The 16,115-nt window shown below is 44.8% G+C and overlaps 1 protein-coding gene and 1 pseudogene across 2 annotated transcripts; both read left to right on the forward strand.

Moving 5' to 3' along the window:
- Positions 1-295: 295 nt before the first annotated feature.
- On the forward strand, positions 296-15,814 carry LOC144109476 (uncharacterized). Of its 2 annotated transcripts, XR_013309605.1 has the most exons (5): positions 307-525; positions 5,435-5,687; positions 11,254-11,330; positions 12,841-13,293; positions 13,367-15,814. XR_013309605.1 is itself a non-coding variant. In XM_077642300.1 (4 exons), the coding sequence occupies exons 1-4, from the start codon at positions 399-401 to the stop codon at positions 12,942-12,944; spliced, it is 561 nt and encodes a 186-aa protein (XP_077498426.1). In that variant the 5' UTR covers positions 296-398; the 3' UTR covers positions 12,945-15,814. The 2 variants fall into 2 exon arrangements, 1 of the variants encoding a protein (XP_077498426.1); XM_077642300.1 differs by having other exon boundaries at positions 296-525; positions 12,841-15,814.
- LOC144110796 (uncharacterized) lies at positions 8,171-10,615 on the forward strand (annotated as a pseudogene).
- Positions 15,815-16,115: the final 301 nt, after the last annotated feature.

Here is a 16,115-nt window from a genome sequence, read left to right on the forward strand (position 1 = left end):
CCTGCCAATGCTGACGGCAACGCAAAAGCAACAACTAATTTAGTACAATCAGGACTAGCCAGACAACTGCAGACGACACTAAACGACTTGACGTGGATCAGCTTGGCTCGACTAGGTTTAGAATACATCAGTGTTGAACGCGGTAAACGGAAAGCATTCTATCGAAACAAAAAATCCTCGCCGAACGGAAACCTTAAAAACAATTTATTTTTATCCTGTAGCACTTTGAGCTCCTTGTGAAAACCTTCGAGGATTTGACAAACCATAGAGCTACTATGGTCGGACTTCGTCTTGGCCAGTCTTGGCTTCGAGAAGACGAAGAGAGACGCTCTTTTCAGGCGCTGTCTCGAATCGCGAATTTCGAATCGCGTAGCGGCTGTCAGAGCTTGGCGCATCCGATGTCTTCAAACGTTCTCGACGAACATTCAGAAATGGATAGCCCGCCGGCAGAGTTCCAGGAGCTGTGTTCACAGGCCGAAAAAGCTGTGGAAGCGTACGTGAGACGATGGACAAGTGTGCGCGAAGGTAAGGCGTCGGTCAAAGGATTTCGTTGCCGCTTCAAGCGCAGCTTTTGGAATACTTTCGAACGCTGTGTGCGAGTGCCGCGTTAACTGCTTTAAAAAGAAGGAGACACTGCGTGGTGTACAGGCTTGTTCTACGGGTTCTTCGGTTGGTGTAAAAACCGGTAGAGGTGTAATGGTTCAGTCTTGTCACAGACGGTGGGTCCCCTGAGCATTTGATGGAAATGATTCTAGGTTAGGTTGCGCGATCGTGCGGCCTCTCGCTACATTTTGTGAAGAGGCATACGGGGTAGTGCACTACTGTTTGACGTAGCTGTTCGCGCAGGGAATATGAAGGTGGGGGATATCGGCTGGCGAAGAACTGCGTGGCTACACTGTTCAGTGTCGTGAGTGCAGCTGAAAAATGCAGTGCACGTCAACCTCACGTAGAGTGCTGCAAACATTAGAAAGTGAAAGTACGCGGCTGCCTGTATGCCTTGCATACCTGTGCGGCTGTGTATAGTCTCGCGCAGGCCTCTTTAGAAGTCGGCAAATGTTGCGAAACACTTGCACGCAGGTGTTTATTTTAGATGTCAATAAAAAAAAGAGGCGGACAGCATTTCAAAAGTAACCTTTGTGGTCATAGGCGTGCACAGTTCTCTTCAAGAAAAGGGGAGGGGGAAGGGGGCGAGTGCAGAGTTCATGGTAGCGCCTGTTCATTGCTTCTGTGTAGCAGGGTATATTACAAAATGGTACAAAATTTGTGCCCTTTCCCCATGTCTACTAGGGGAGCCACTGCCACCTTGCCCCCCTTTACACATGCCTATGTTTGTTATCAGGAAGATGATCATGGGAAGGGACTGGGGTGACAGGTTATAAATCTAAAAACAAATGAACAACATAGGGACACTGATAAATGCAACAGCAGTGCTTTATCTGTATCGGTTATTTCTCATGTCTATGCGTCATTTGTTTGTTTTTGAAATGTGTATTAACCGGAAATATCAGCTCTACTCCGAGGTTGTACAGATAAATGTTTGCGAGCACAGCCTGAAGGTTGCGTTTGCCCACCAGAGGTCCAAACAAGCCAGTCAAGGAGGTGGAGACAGCAGGAACAGACAGTAGACTCACTACTACTTCAAAAGAATAGACATATTACAAGTGCAAAGAAGTGGGAAAGTTCTTCTTTTGAAATTTCGTTTCTTAGAGTCAATTGATAGATGCATACGGAAGGCTTTCAGCGTTCCACAGCAAAATAAGTGAGGCTTTCCCTAACGGGGATAAATGCAATCTAGCTGTTCGATGTCCACATGGTTACAGTCCAATGTGTTCTTGTTTTTACTGATTGGTGTACCTGCCTTCTAGAATGGTTGTCACGATTACTGCCAGTCCTGCTAGCTGAAGTGAAGTGTCAATCCTGTTATGGTGCTCCAGCTATTAGCAGGCAGAATTTTTTGCTGTAAACATTTGCCGCAAGACTTGCGTCAGTGGCTGGTGAGCGGTTTTTGTATTGGCTCATTGGTTATCAGTAGTTGGGGTGTCTCAGGTACTCAGCGGAATCAAGTGGAGTGGCAAGAACAAGAATCTGTTTACATTGTAGCATTCATTGATAGCAGACATTCATGTGGGCTGATGTGCCTACGCGCCATCTTGGTCCTTTTCCCCTTGGACATTGTGCCTCCCTTTTCAGTGCTCAGCAGGTGTGCTTTGTTGTAGCTGATGCATTTACTTTTCCTGCACTATGTTTGGCTGCACTCTGCAAAAGTGGCATGTGTTTGCTTGCGATGTTTGCAAATGGAAGAAAGGTGTTACGAAGAGAGAGCTGGTGAGTATACAATGCAAAAATATTATGTGCCACTTGTAGCTGGAAGCACAGAGGACAGTTGAAGGCAGATTAGCTGCTTCCAGGCATCACTGTTTTTCAGTGCTACTTACGACACCATTTAAAAAAAAAAATTGCATCAAATCATTTCCAGTGACCAATTTTTTTGGAGACAGGAGATGCGACCTTTGATCTTCAGCACCTGCTGTTGGTGGCATTTTGTGTTTTGGGCAGGCCTGAGCGATTCCTTTGCTACTGCCACAGGGGAATCAATGATATGAAGATGTTGAAATCAATATACCAATCAGTGTGCTATATTTTAAGGCATGGAATCTCTGGAGACTTTACGCTTTAAGAGCTCTAGCTGATTTCACGTGATGTTTTGGCGAGCTTGAAGTAGTTGTGCAACCTCCCTATGCAAGCAGCTGAATGTGTCATGAGGATGAGATAAGTGGCTCGATGAAATGGGAACAGAGGCAAGTACTCTCTGGCTTAGTCTTGAGAGGGAGAAGTGAAGAGCAGTGAATAAACCCGTACATTAAAACAGCACCAAAAAAGAAAGAAAACGTTCAAAACAGGAAAGAAACTTGTGCACCTCGAGAATGTGAACAGTTTAGTTTCTTGTCGTAGTAAATATGTTTTATGGAAGCAACCCCAAACAAGTGCTCCGGGATTACTTAAGTGCTCAATTATTTGAACCCCTGTAGCAGCAGTGAAGTTGAAATAGTGGAGACATATGACAAGCAAGTCCCATGGGTGCCGAAGGCTTCATTAAGGTGCCTTGCCAATGTCTTCGTTAATATCATTAGCACCCTTGGTTACATCATAACGTGGCACTGATGCTGCTTATTTCATTAAAATTACAGCCATGTCTCGTTAATATGGACACTTTGGTTCCCAACCAAAACTGTCTGTTAAGTGGGTCATCCGTAATAACAAATTGTGAAGAGAGACATAAAAACATTCTGAAAAAACAGTATGATTGCGGTCTGCTTCTGTGCGTAGTGGCAGGCAGTGAAGGGGAATCAGGCAATAATGGAAGCTTTTAGTTCATTATTCTGGCCGCCATTACCCATGCAGATTGAAGCACATTACAAGTACCTAGACGTACATGTATATTTATATGTATATATACAAGACACGTAATGTGGCCTCGTGGCGTGGTAAAGTTCCTTCTACGACAGTTATTCACATTCCAAGAACTCTGTGCTCAGTTGGCTGAGAGCTCCTGAATGTGGTTTTCAACATAGCATGGACTCCAAACAGAGGATCTTTTCTCAGCCATTCATGCAATCTGGAAAGTTGCAAGGCACATCGTCTAGGCATCTTGCTACTGTAAGACATGAAACCAAATGTGCAAAGGCCATCACTCTAGCATCTACACTGTCGCACTGCCTTTCGGAAGTTCCCTGCACTGAAAATACAAGTAGCGGAACATCTTTTAGGGGTGGTCAGGATTTTGTTCACATCACCGTCCATATTAACGCGACAAAAATACATGCTCTCCAATGGGCTCCGTGCATTTTCATCCTGTCCATTGTCCGGACAGCGAGTCTCCATAGTAATGAGTCGTAAATATATTGAAAAAGTTTGGTCCTCGCAAAAGTTTTCCATAATTCGATTTGTCTATGCTAACGGGGGTCATATTAGTGGGGCATGACTGTATAGCTGTGAGAAAAAATAAATGTAGGATTTAAACATTTTATAGAAGAGGCAGTACTTGTGAATGCCAGGCTTTTTGTGTGCACCGCGGGAAAGATGGCTTTTTCAGAGATGCACAGCATGTCCTGGTCTGGGATATTTGTTCATCTGAATTTCACGTAGGAGCATGTTATTGACTTGCACTTGTTTGTCAAGCAATGGAGAACGCATTCGAAGGTGGCAGAGGCTTAGATGCAGCGATGTGGCGAATAAATTCGCGAAGACAGGTGGCGGCTACTAGCACTCAGCAGTGGCCATAGGAGCCCTGTGAGAGTCTTTAGTACTTTGCTGGGTTGGACTCAGCTGGGGGGTATGATTTTTAGTGCACTAGCACTAGAGCCCTCACACGCAGATTTCACTGTTGTGAGTCTGCACGGTCCCACCGTGCCCACCAAGGCAGGTGGCACCTAAATTAATTGGCTGTGAGAGGTTGCCCGAGAAAAGCAACCTGGGTCGCACAAGCTCCACTAGTGGCAGTACCTGCTATTGCAGGGCAGCGGTTAAGTGATGTGCCGCCTAACTGCTTGACTGCTTAACCACTGCACTAGTGTGCCAAGAGTGGTATGAGGACTCTCTGCGGTCTATGCGTGTGAAGTGGGGAATGGCCAGCTCTGCATATATGGGCATTAACCCATTAACACTATAGCGTAGTACCCTCAAGGCAAAGCTTAAGTCCGATTTCGCCAATCTTCGCCTGAAGCCTACTTCACCTTGAAAACCGAGCCTCAAATCGAAACCAGTGCACAAAATTTGCATTTCGCCTAATGACTCTATATCGTCTGCCATTTTTTTTTATAGCTGGCAGAAGCTCTGATTAGTGTACCTGTCCGGCACTGTTTTTGAAATAATGCCAAGTGCGAATACTGTGAGCATGCAAAGTACTTTCTGCCTTTCTCCGCAGCATGCTTAGCTGACATATGGTGCCTTTGTAGTTATGTGTGTCTACTCTGAGTTACCTGCATGCTTTTATTTTCTAGCCTTTTCATTAGCCTCCATTGAGTAAATTGAGGACAGTGAAGCAGGCCATCAAAAGAAAAGTGATAGGGGTGATATCAAAGAGTTGTAAAGATTGGTCGATTGGGGAACAAACTCGAGTTAGTGCTAGCCTAGGTGAAATGAAGCAGGAGAAATGGGCATAGAACAGACACTCCATTGTTCAATAGGGCAACAGAGTTGATTTCGAGGGGACAAAGGTGCAGTGGGGAGTTTGGAAGTGCTCTGGGATGGGACTGCGATAGCTGCTGCTGCAGGACAGCGTGGTAGGCGATCATTGTGAAAGGCTTGCAGAGGATCCATCCGGGCAGGTGGTGATTATTACAAAATGTGCTGCCTTCTGTCATTTTTTCACCATTCTGGTGATTGCAGTGCATACTGGCATTTCTCCCCTATCCTGTGCTCGTTTTGAATGCAGCTCTCGAGCAGCGCATCAAGCATGACTCGGAGGTGTGTGAGCGAGTCAAGCAGAGGCTGGAGGAAGTTGAGGTCGAGTGCAAGCTCAAGGAGGATGCGTGTGCCAGGAGCAAGGAGCAGCTGGAGGCTACCCAACAGGAGCTGCAGAGCTTGGTCAAGGACCTGGAGAACCTGAAGGTCAGGGAGTCCTCTGCTGTTGACTCGCTGAAGGAGTTTGACAAGGAGGCATACGACAGCAACGTCAAGATGTTGAGGTTGGTGCAGCACCTTGGCTTGACACTGGGGCCACCTGTCTCTCCGGCATGAAATCGAAATCTTTTGAAAGCGTAGAACACATATCTTTTTCAACACTGGCTTCTGTGAGAGTACATTGCCGAACCTTGGTGACAATCTTTTAAATCTGTTCTGCACTTCAAACGGGCCCATAACCAGTGTAAAATGGCAGTGCCCCTCTCTGTATAAGGATTCCAAGGGAGCACGAAGACAGGTAAGCACAGGACAAAGTACACCCTGACATTAGTTAGTAGCACCACCATATGAGGTTTGTTGCTACCTTGTGTTGCACAGCAACAGGCATTAGAAACCTGGTTAAAAAGTACTAATTAGAACAGGCCGAAACATAATTGGAATTCATTTGGAACCAGTCAGATAGCAGTTCGTTCGAATTGTGTCTTTGGCCTGCTTCAGTTTGTATTTTTCAACTGGGAAGGAACGAGTGAAGTTAAGCTCTTGTGCTGTACTTTCTTTTTTTCTTCACCTCGCGTTGTAGTACTCAGTAGCGAAGTTTTTCATCATTTTCTAGAAGTAACGATATTACCCCAGTGAAAAAGGGACACAGGAGAAAGTACAGTGCTGCACAGCTCACGGTATCATCTATCTCAAGTTACAGCTTTATTGGCTCTAAAGATTCTGCTTTCATACACAAATTGGCCAGATGCATCGCAGAATGTAGACAATGCCTCCAAGAACTGGCTCATGCTTTTGAAAGGCAGCGGCTCGTCAGGAGCAACGACTGGCAAGCTCACCTCAAAGGAATGATGCTACACCCAGAAGATCAGGGTCACCTCCACTTAGAGCACCCAACCACCACGCAGGCCCAGTACAAGTGACTAGTTGCAGCCAATGAGTCATACCACCTGTTAGGCTGAACTTGTAAAAGACTATTGGGGGTCATGTCTACTCTCAAAGGGGCAGATGAAGAGCGCGTTACTCGCAACCAGCCCAGGCACCTGCAACCGTGTGCCACGAGCAGCATGTATATAAAATAGCATTAAAGGCCCTGTTCTCGAGACTCCGTTCTCTGGTGTTGGCGTTGTGAGCGAAAAACTCTGGCAGTTGGTGCGCAAAGAGCAACTTAGGAGGCAGGTGGGCCACCTAGATCACACGACCTTGCGGCGTGATCACAACCTGCCCACCGGCAAATGATCAAGCTGCCCACTGTGGCAGGTGGCAGTTAACGATTGGTTGGTCAGAAAAAGCAACCTGGGCCGCACAAGCCCCGCCGCTGGGAGCACCTGCCATTGCTGGGCAGTGGTGTATTGCTTAACCACTATATCACTGCACCAGGAAGGCTACGTGGACACCCAGGGATCTATGAATGTGAAATAGAGAACGGCCTTCTGCCTATATACGCGAGTTAACTCACTACGCTATCGCGTCATACCCTTAAGGCAGAGCTTAAATATTCCATCTAATTTTTGTCTACTTGCTGGAATAAAAGGTACTTATAGTTTCTAGGAAAGTAATTCAGCCCAGCTTATCTGTGATAAGCACGCAGACATGATAAAACGGGCACTGACTCCAGCTGTTGGAGTTGGATACAGCACTTGTCCTGTCATGTCTGCCTGTGCGCTTTTCTGAAACAAGTAGAACTGTGAAAGACCGCCACCTGCCGATTGTGAGAAGAACCGTGAATTCCGTTATGTGCCATGCCGAAAAAATGTAGTGTACAAAATTGAGCTATCTTTTGGACTATGCTACATCGGAAAAACTGGGAGATGTGGGAATGACCGCTTAAGAGAACATGAACGCTCCTTGGCACCACCCCCCAAAAAATTATCTTGCCTTACATTGGCTTGAGTGCAAATGCACCCCAGCTTTCAGTACGACAACAGTTTTGTACAGCGTACGCGGGAAATAGTTGAAGCGTTCCTGATTCATGAAAATCAAGAAAAGTGCGTGAGCAAGCCATCTCTTGCGCTGACTCAAAAAGAAATTGATTATCTTAGCGGCTAAGTGACTAGTGCTGGTTTTACCTCTTTCCTTCTTTCTTTCTGTTTGTTGACGTAATCAGTCAGCGATGCAATGCCACACGTTGATTGTGCTTAGGTTCTCATATTTATTGCGTTATCATAGCAATAAAATCATCGTTCGTAAGTCAGCACCTGTGTCTGTCCGCTCCTTTAGTCCTGTCTTTTTTGCACTGCACCTTTTCCTGTGAAATGTACCGTCTAGCCCAGACTAATACCCTTTTGTCCGCATATTTTTCTCTATTTCACTTTTCATAATTATTAAAAGCATGTTGCACAGTTTTGTTGCTGTAGTAGTTACAGCTCCTCCAATGAGACCCTTGCACAAGGATTGGCAAATGATGTAGATGTGACTTTTTGCCTACTGCCTCTATAGAATGGAGGCAGGATTAGATCTCAGGTTCTTATAAAAGGCCCGGAGTAGCGAAAATATGTCAATATGTCGATGGCACCAAGGACGTCAGTTTCGAGATGATTTGGGCTCTAGAATGGCCGTGAGCGCGGGGCTACCGAGCACGCGTGCGCACACCCCAGATGCTCATTTTAAGAGGCGACGCCGTATGAGTTCTTTTTCGCGTCCTGAGGCAGGCACGTGGGGTAAAGGAAACCTCCGGAAACTGGTCCTTTGTCTCCACGCATGGTCGCAATGAATGGGGATAATACACACCTGCCCGCCGCCGCTGGGCTTGGCACGCCAAAGAACCACTGGAAACGACCTTTTCTGCTCAAATTCAGCGTGGCGTTTTTTTCGGTTGATGACGACTGCACTGTAATGCGGCCCAGCACAATGATTGGAGCCGGGCGACACCCTGGTCCTCTCCAGGTGGCCCATGACAGGCCTTGGGAGCAATCTTGCTCAAGTGGACAGAGGGTGCACTGGCAAAGGTGGATTGGCTGCTTCCACAGGAGACTTGCTGTCGCCACCACTGCCATGGCTACGTGGATGAGAGAGTCCGCGTTCTGATCCACTCAGGCTGAAAGGTAGCCCGGGTACAACACTCCCTAGCGATTCTCGGATGATCACTTCAGCCGCCGATGAGCGAGAGACGTACTTGCATTTTGCTCTTACTCTACTGCTCACATGCATCTCTGAGTGAGGGTTTTGTGCAGATTACATTTCCAAGCACAAGAAGCTCACTGCAAAGAACTGAAATTTTTCTCAGCGTTACCAGCCTAGCCATCAAATGTTTTGAAGCAATTTCTAATATATATACAACTTGCAAATGTCAGTGAGACGCACTACTTCTGGACTACCCTTGCTCTCACTACTTCTGCAATGAATTATCTTCACGGAATGCACAACTGAGTGATGACATTTTTATGCGCCCTGAAGAAGAAATTTATGTCATTACCAGAGCATTGCAACTACCGACGTGTCCTCTTTGAAACTGCCAGGCGCAGAGAGAAGTTGGTACAGGCCGGCTTACATCAAGAGGAAACAAAGTGAGGAGCAGAAGGCGATAACCGAAAATGTTCACTGGAAGATACGTCAAGTGTACAGCCAAGGTGATGCATCGGGAAAATCGGTCAAAGAAGGATGCTGCTTGTGTGCGTAGTGGACTGAAAGCTTTTGGCAAGCCTGTACAGCACATACAACACTCCACGAACGTTGTCGACTTCTCATTCTCCTGCCGGTGACACCAGCAAAGAATGAGATTAAGAAGCTTGATCCTGAAGCATCGATGTATCTAATCAACAAGTGCAGGAAATTGGAAGAAAATTGCGGCACATGGTACCCACCGGATTCTTTGACCAGGCATAAGGCGAACCATGGGAGTGTATCTGCTGCACATGAGTACGGCTTGGATCAGTTGGAATGTTTCAGGCAAAGTCCACTGAAGGGATGTCCTCTCGGCTATGATCGATAAAGAAAAAATATTAGTAACAAATCATTTCATGACAAGATCAATAATAGAGGCACGCCACATATACAAAGATGACCATCCTGATTCTGGCATTGCCTATCAAAATTCTGCACCTTGCGACCATGATTGGTAAAATGTTGTCTGCAAAATGATGCATGCATTTGCACCAACTGTAAACTTTGTCTTGTCGCTCTTGAGAATGTTACTGGCCACAGAATCTATTCTGACCATTCACCATTCATTTACATTCTGTCATCAGCGCAGTGCCTTTTAGGCGAATGCATTCAGTTTCTAAAAGATAAGTCTGACACTGGGGGAACTATCCCAGAAGATCAAGAAATATTTTTAGCGGCGTGAGAGTCAGGCGACCTTGTGAAGAAGGCTTTGGATGCTGATGCTTTTTTTTGGTCATCTTCGGTTGTTAGTGGGAGGATGAATTGTGCATGACCACATTAGGCAGACACAATGTAAAGCTATCTGAAAGGCAAAGCAATGCACACAGCGCGGGGGCATTGTATTCCACATTGATTTTGCCGAAAACTGGACTGTCATGCTTCCCGATGGAGTTCAAGCATACCACTGGCAAAAGAAACAAGTATCAATATTTACACGTGTGGTCACAGCGAAAAAATCCATGAACATTTTTACCATTGTTAGGGATGACTTGAGCCACGACTCCGCCCATGCCAGCTTGGCTCTAAAGAAAGTGAGAGTATGGATGGAAATGCGTGCGACGGAGTTGGAGGACTCGTCAAGCACCAAGCAATACTCAACAGCCTGAGAACAAACCTTGAAAGTGTGATTCGGGAAGCCAGAGACTTTGGAACTATTTTATTGGAGAAACTGAAAGGTGTACATCTAATACATCTGGAATAAAAAGAAGTTGTTGCCTTCTGCGAGTTAAAAAAGCAAGAGTGGATGACAGTGTATGCCTTCTATGGCATTCAATCTTGTCAGGCATGGCAGCTATCAAGTCATCAACAGAAGTATCTTCTGAATTGTACTTGGCAAGCACAGCCAGGTTTGCATCAAAGAAACTAAGCGTAAAGAATGAAGGCTTTGTGCATTGTCAAATCAGCCGAATAAACTATTGCAGCCCAGAAACAAATTGTTTTTAATGAAGCGGTTCTCCACGGCCGTTTAAATTTATCTATTTTGCTGAAGGTTGTTTGAAATGTGTTGCTTTCTTATTTAACTTTAACCTCTTTTTGTCAGATCGCACCATGATACAGCAAACACCTTTTGAAGCAAATGATGCTAAGCACCAGTGGCACGAACGCCGGGACGCAGCTTGTCAAGTGTGCGCTTTTATTGACGATGGATGGATAGATGGGCGGGCAGGCGGGCCGATGGACAGACAGACGGAGGGGCCGGCAAATGATATGAAATTTCAGTTCTTACAAAAATATTTGTCAAAACTTTGTTCCCCACGCATTGAACATTCCTCCAAATTGATGTCAAGTTTTCTGGACAAAAAAGTTGGCTTATTATGCGAGTAAATACAGTATGTCTGAAAAGAGGCAGTTTGCACTATAGGTGAATGCATTCTACGTACAGGCTCTACACGTGATAATCCGTCTCACCTGATTGGACAGTTGGCCGCATGTCATCGCTGTGGGTACTTTGCCTTTTGCAGTGTGCAGCATTGTATACGTCTTTTTAACATGGCCATTTTTGTCTTCTTTATTTCAAATGGGCCCTTGCAGCAAGCAGAAAAGGCTGGCATCAAAAATCATGAAGCTGGAGCTGGAGCAGTGCTCGGAGACGGAGGACCTCAAAGGAGGTATGGTTGCTTTCTCGGCTTTGACATCCATGGTTGAGAGCGGTTGGCGTGCCGTGCAGAAATACAATTGCCTCAGCAGTAAATGCAGTCTTTTACTGTAGAGCACACATCAGTGTAGCCAGTAGGAACGACAGAATCTCTTTTTACAATCAACAAGAATTGGATGGAGATGTCTCCAACATTGTCCCTTCAAGAAACCCTGTCAGTACTCCAGTCTAGTCGCGTTGGTTTGCCTCTTGTTAGGGAGAAGGAATGGAAAAGTCTGCTGGCTCTTCCTTAATTCGACAGCATTTAGATTGTTGTTTTGCAAAAAATTTTGGGCTTCTGTGTCAAACCCTGATTGATTGCGAGGGCTGCAATGTCAGCAACACCACATGACCACCAGTGGACCAATCATAGGGCAATGCCAATTTTAAAATCTGAGAACCCCCATAATTATGGAAGTAGGCCCACCCCTGAAAATGGTTTAAGTTGGATTAGCGAGTGATTAGTGGGGGGTTAGTGGGTTGGATTAGTATAATCCCATATGATAATCCAATGGACTGTACTGGAACATTCATTGAGGTGATGACTCATGCATGCCATATAGAGGCAAAGTAGCCTGTTCCAACTGGAGTTTTGCTGGGAAAATAACAAGAACAAAATTAGACGCTCATTGTGACACCATAGCAGGCAACCTAAAGGCTAGTGCAGTTTCTTCTTTCAGAATATGGTTAAGAAGGCCCCCAATTTTTTTTCCCCCTCATTTTAGTTTTCAGTAGCTTTGTTGCAGTTCCTAGTTTGCAATGCCCACAGTTTGCTCAGTTAGAAGCATCTGCAGTGGCTCTTGTGGGTGGTATGATGTGCTGTGCAACCTTCCAAGCACTTTCCCGAAACAAGGAGACCAGTGGAATCGTTGTATACATCCCTGTAGCTCTTCATGGTTTCGACATGAGCCTGTGTCACATGCTTTAACTTATTACATATTGTGTCTGGATAAATAACCCTTTAACTCTTGATGTCGCAAATATGTGACATGCAGTTCATGCACAGTGTATTCATTACTAGACTTCGCATACAAAGTTTGATGCCAGCATGTTCTCAGCAGCCAGCATTTTCCAGTCAAAATGTTTGGTGTTGCTGTGAGAAAGCTTTGTAAAGGAGATGGGGGCATGAATGTGTGACTTCCAGCCAGCATACAACAACTGGTCTTGTCTCATTTTGAAACAACTTTTGTGGGAAGAATAAGAAAACGTTTATAGGATGATAAAAAATGTCTGCTTTCCATGAGCCTTCAAGCCTGTGTTTCACACAGCTCAGACCAGCTACGTAATATGCACCGAATGCCCACTGTTTCGAATTCGCGACATACCGATGTCTCAAATTTTAACGGTGCTCACAAATTGGCTTTTGAATTTGGGTACATTAGCAACCATTATGTGGAGGTAGCGATTTTCTTTGTAGCAATTTTCTTTGATTCCTTCATAACTTTGCTATTAGTGTTTAATATGTGCATGCATTTCTTTCCCAGTTGTCCACCACGATGACGGCAAGTCTGAGCCTTTCTGTGTGGCGACTAGTGGCAGGGACCCGTGTGACATTGCCGACGACTTGTGGAATTTAGTGCCACTCTGATGGCACCCTGAAGAGCACATCTTCATACAGCTGCAGTTCGCATAAAAGTCTTTTCCTCACTTAAGCATAGCGCAAGTACCTTTGGCATTTTTCATCCAAGTGGGTGAATGAATTTTCAGAAAGCGCATTAGAACAGCGGGTAGTCTTTTCGAGGCTCCGCAAGGTTTCGTTTCAGTGGTGGTTCAAAGAAATGGGCCACCTTCATTCGTGCCGGTTGAATGAAATCTCACAGCCCTGACTTGTTAGGCGTGGCTTGGGTTTGTTAGGAGCAATAGCATTTGCCGTCTCTGCCTACTGGTTTTGTTTTGCCTCTGATCACCGGTGTTCAGTCAATCATGGGTTAGTCGCAGTTGGTCCACACCTAAAACTAGGCAATGGGTGTGTAAATTTAATTTGTTCCATTCCCACAGAAATCGCCTTAGTGAGGAAAGTAACCATCTTTGCATTTTTAATATTTGCAATTAAATGGATACTGAGGGCAGATTCAAGTTAGCTTATATCAACTTATTATCACAGTCTAATGACAAAGAAGCTGCTTCCACAGAAAACAGGTTTTACAAGCTACAAAAGGCTAGGAAATAAAATACAGGTTGCCATTTCTTACAAGGAAATGATTGCACTACTCATTTTGATGAGGGTCTTTGAGGCTAACATTCTCTACCATCCACCTCCAGCTAGCGGTCATGGAGGTCCGTAATAATGTCGACGCCATCATCATTAGAGTTTGAATCAAACGGAGGGAAAAAAAATATTCTATTTTAAAGCCTGCCCTTCTCAGCAATGAATGTGAAGCCACAAAAAGCCAAACACTCAAACTTTACTAAACAGTTGCATGGAATGGATGAGGTGCATTTCTAGAGGCAACGCAAACAATCATGGGAAAATCATCTGCTAGCGTTACTTCCATTTCCATCTTTCTCCCTCTACTTGCTTGCTTCATCACAGTCGCTGTGTTGATAATGCTTATTGTGCTGACTTATTTGTTCTGCATCATCGCAAAACCAGTGCATTGTCAGCTCTACTCTGCTTTGTGGCGTGCTCTCACATGACATGAGAGTTGCAGTGCAACCAAAATAACAATGGGACTACGAAGAGCATGCCTTGGAACATGTTGAGTGCGGCATGTATGGGCCAGTTGAAAGCCACTGGCAGCTTTTACATGCTGGGAGGAGGATACATCTACAGTCTATTTAATTTCACAGGTTTCATTACAGTGCGGTTCAGCAAAAACAAACACAGTAAAACATCGTTGATATGTTCCTGGTTCATTTGCTCATAATCATGGACATTTAAAATGTTCCGCATATTTACACTATAGTGCCTGGATGAAAAGAGGCCTGAACCATCACCACCCAACTACAAAAATAAAAACTGCACGATAGCATTCAAGAAAGCCATTTTTTCATGGACGAGACATGAAGAGAAGAAACGCTGAGGTTTCATTGCGGTGCATATGGGCAAGGGAGCGAAGCATCTGTGAACTACAGCGATGCGCTTACAAGCAAGTGGGCCTGGTTAGGGGAATTGTAGCATATAATGCAGAACCTCTACGACAGTCAGCTGCCATGGTGGCTTCCCCGCAGTACTCAGGTGCAAAGGGGCGAAGCATTTGAAATTGACGAGGAAGAGATTTTGGTTACTTTCGCCACTTCCGTCGACAGACCGGATATGTTGCTAAGTTCGTTCTGCGCATAAGACAGCGCAAAAGCAGACTGAATTCTGTGAGCACTAGAAAAGAGTTTGTTCAGATCTTGTGCCAAGAATCAACGTTTTTATGAAGTGAAATTGTCAATAAATGTCACTGTACCTTATTTAGCATTTATATTCTTCAAAATTAGGCGTTCTTTTTCCGCATTTTTTTTTAAGCATACCAACGAGGTTTTACTGTATATAATAATTGGTGCAGTAGACTCGCTCAAACCCGCTTGAAACTGGCACAACAGCCAACTAACACCGGCTTATTAATCATGCCAGCGCACATTTCATTTTTGGATTGTCTATATCTGCGCTCCAGTCATACACATGCGAAGCATGCGCTGGTCTTGCAACAGTGCAGTGCAACCAGTAATGTCGCAGCACAAATAAATTAGTGAATAAACGATGCCAGCCTGTACAATGACTGCTATGAAAGAGGCAAGCAGTGAAAGGAAATGGGAGCCGGAAGTACCTAGCAGAGCATTTTTCTATGATTCTTTGCATTGTTTTCAGGAAAGCACGTAACCCCTCGTCCTCAGCATCCCTTCAATAAATGCTCACAGCAACATGAAAAACATTTTCAGGGAACCGTCTGGTGATCCTAAGCTTATGAAATTGGCTTGACAATGCATTTGTTGTGCTTCTACACCAGCATAGTCATTTTGTACATAATTTCACGTGGCAACATTGGCAACCAGGTATGTGTGCTAAAAAATCCCCTGAAAAGTGAGCTCTTTATTGCACAAATTAGTGCTGCTGAAAGAAAGGAACTCGACATTCACTTAGAATTGACTTTAGCGTGGGTGCCAGGCCATTTGTGTTCTGTTGCAACATATTCAAATATTCTTTTTTTCTATTGACGATGGATGAGTGGAACAGATTGTCATGCTAGCTTATTTATGTGGAATGATTCATTGTGTTTGTTGACAAGTCGTATTTGTTAAGGACCAGGCAACTTAATATTTTCATGTGGCGTACTATTGTAATGCCTGTTGAAACTTACAAATGATTTGCGCTGCCCATTGTCTCTTAATGTTGTAATTTCGGATGTGGGTAATGCCTGTACTCTAGTTAGTGTGGTGACCATGCATTTTGTATATAATTTTTTTGAGGGCGTGTTCATGTTTGTATGCTTAGTCTTGTATCAGACAGTGTGATAAATTAGTATATGCATTGCCTTTCTGGAGTCTGTCATTCTTCGATATGAGTAGAGCACTCAGGCCATCTGTGTGGATCGCAGTTTCGGCATTATGTGAAAGTATCCAGGGGTTGGAAGTGATTGTAATTGGCATGCTTATCTGATAGGATACCTCACGGACCACTGTTACAACTTCTACACACCTTCAGCCTCCAACTTGACATGCACTTCAGCAAACTGACGTTGGGGAAAACCACATCAACTCATTTCGATCATAGATGGTGGCTGCAGTTACCAGTTAAAAAAGACCAGTTGGAAGTGCTCAAATCGCACTTGGC

This window comes from Amblyomma americanum, chromosome 11, assembly GCF_052857255.1.
Source record: "Amblyomma americanum isolate KBUSLIRL-KWMA chromosome 11, ASM5285725v1, whole genome shotgun sequence".
Lineage (NCBI taxonomy): Eukaryota > Metazoa > Arthropoda > Arachnida > Ixodida > Ixodidae > Amblyomma > Amblyomma americanum.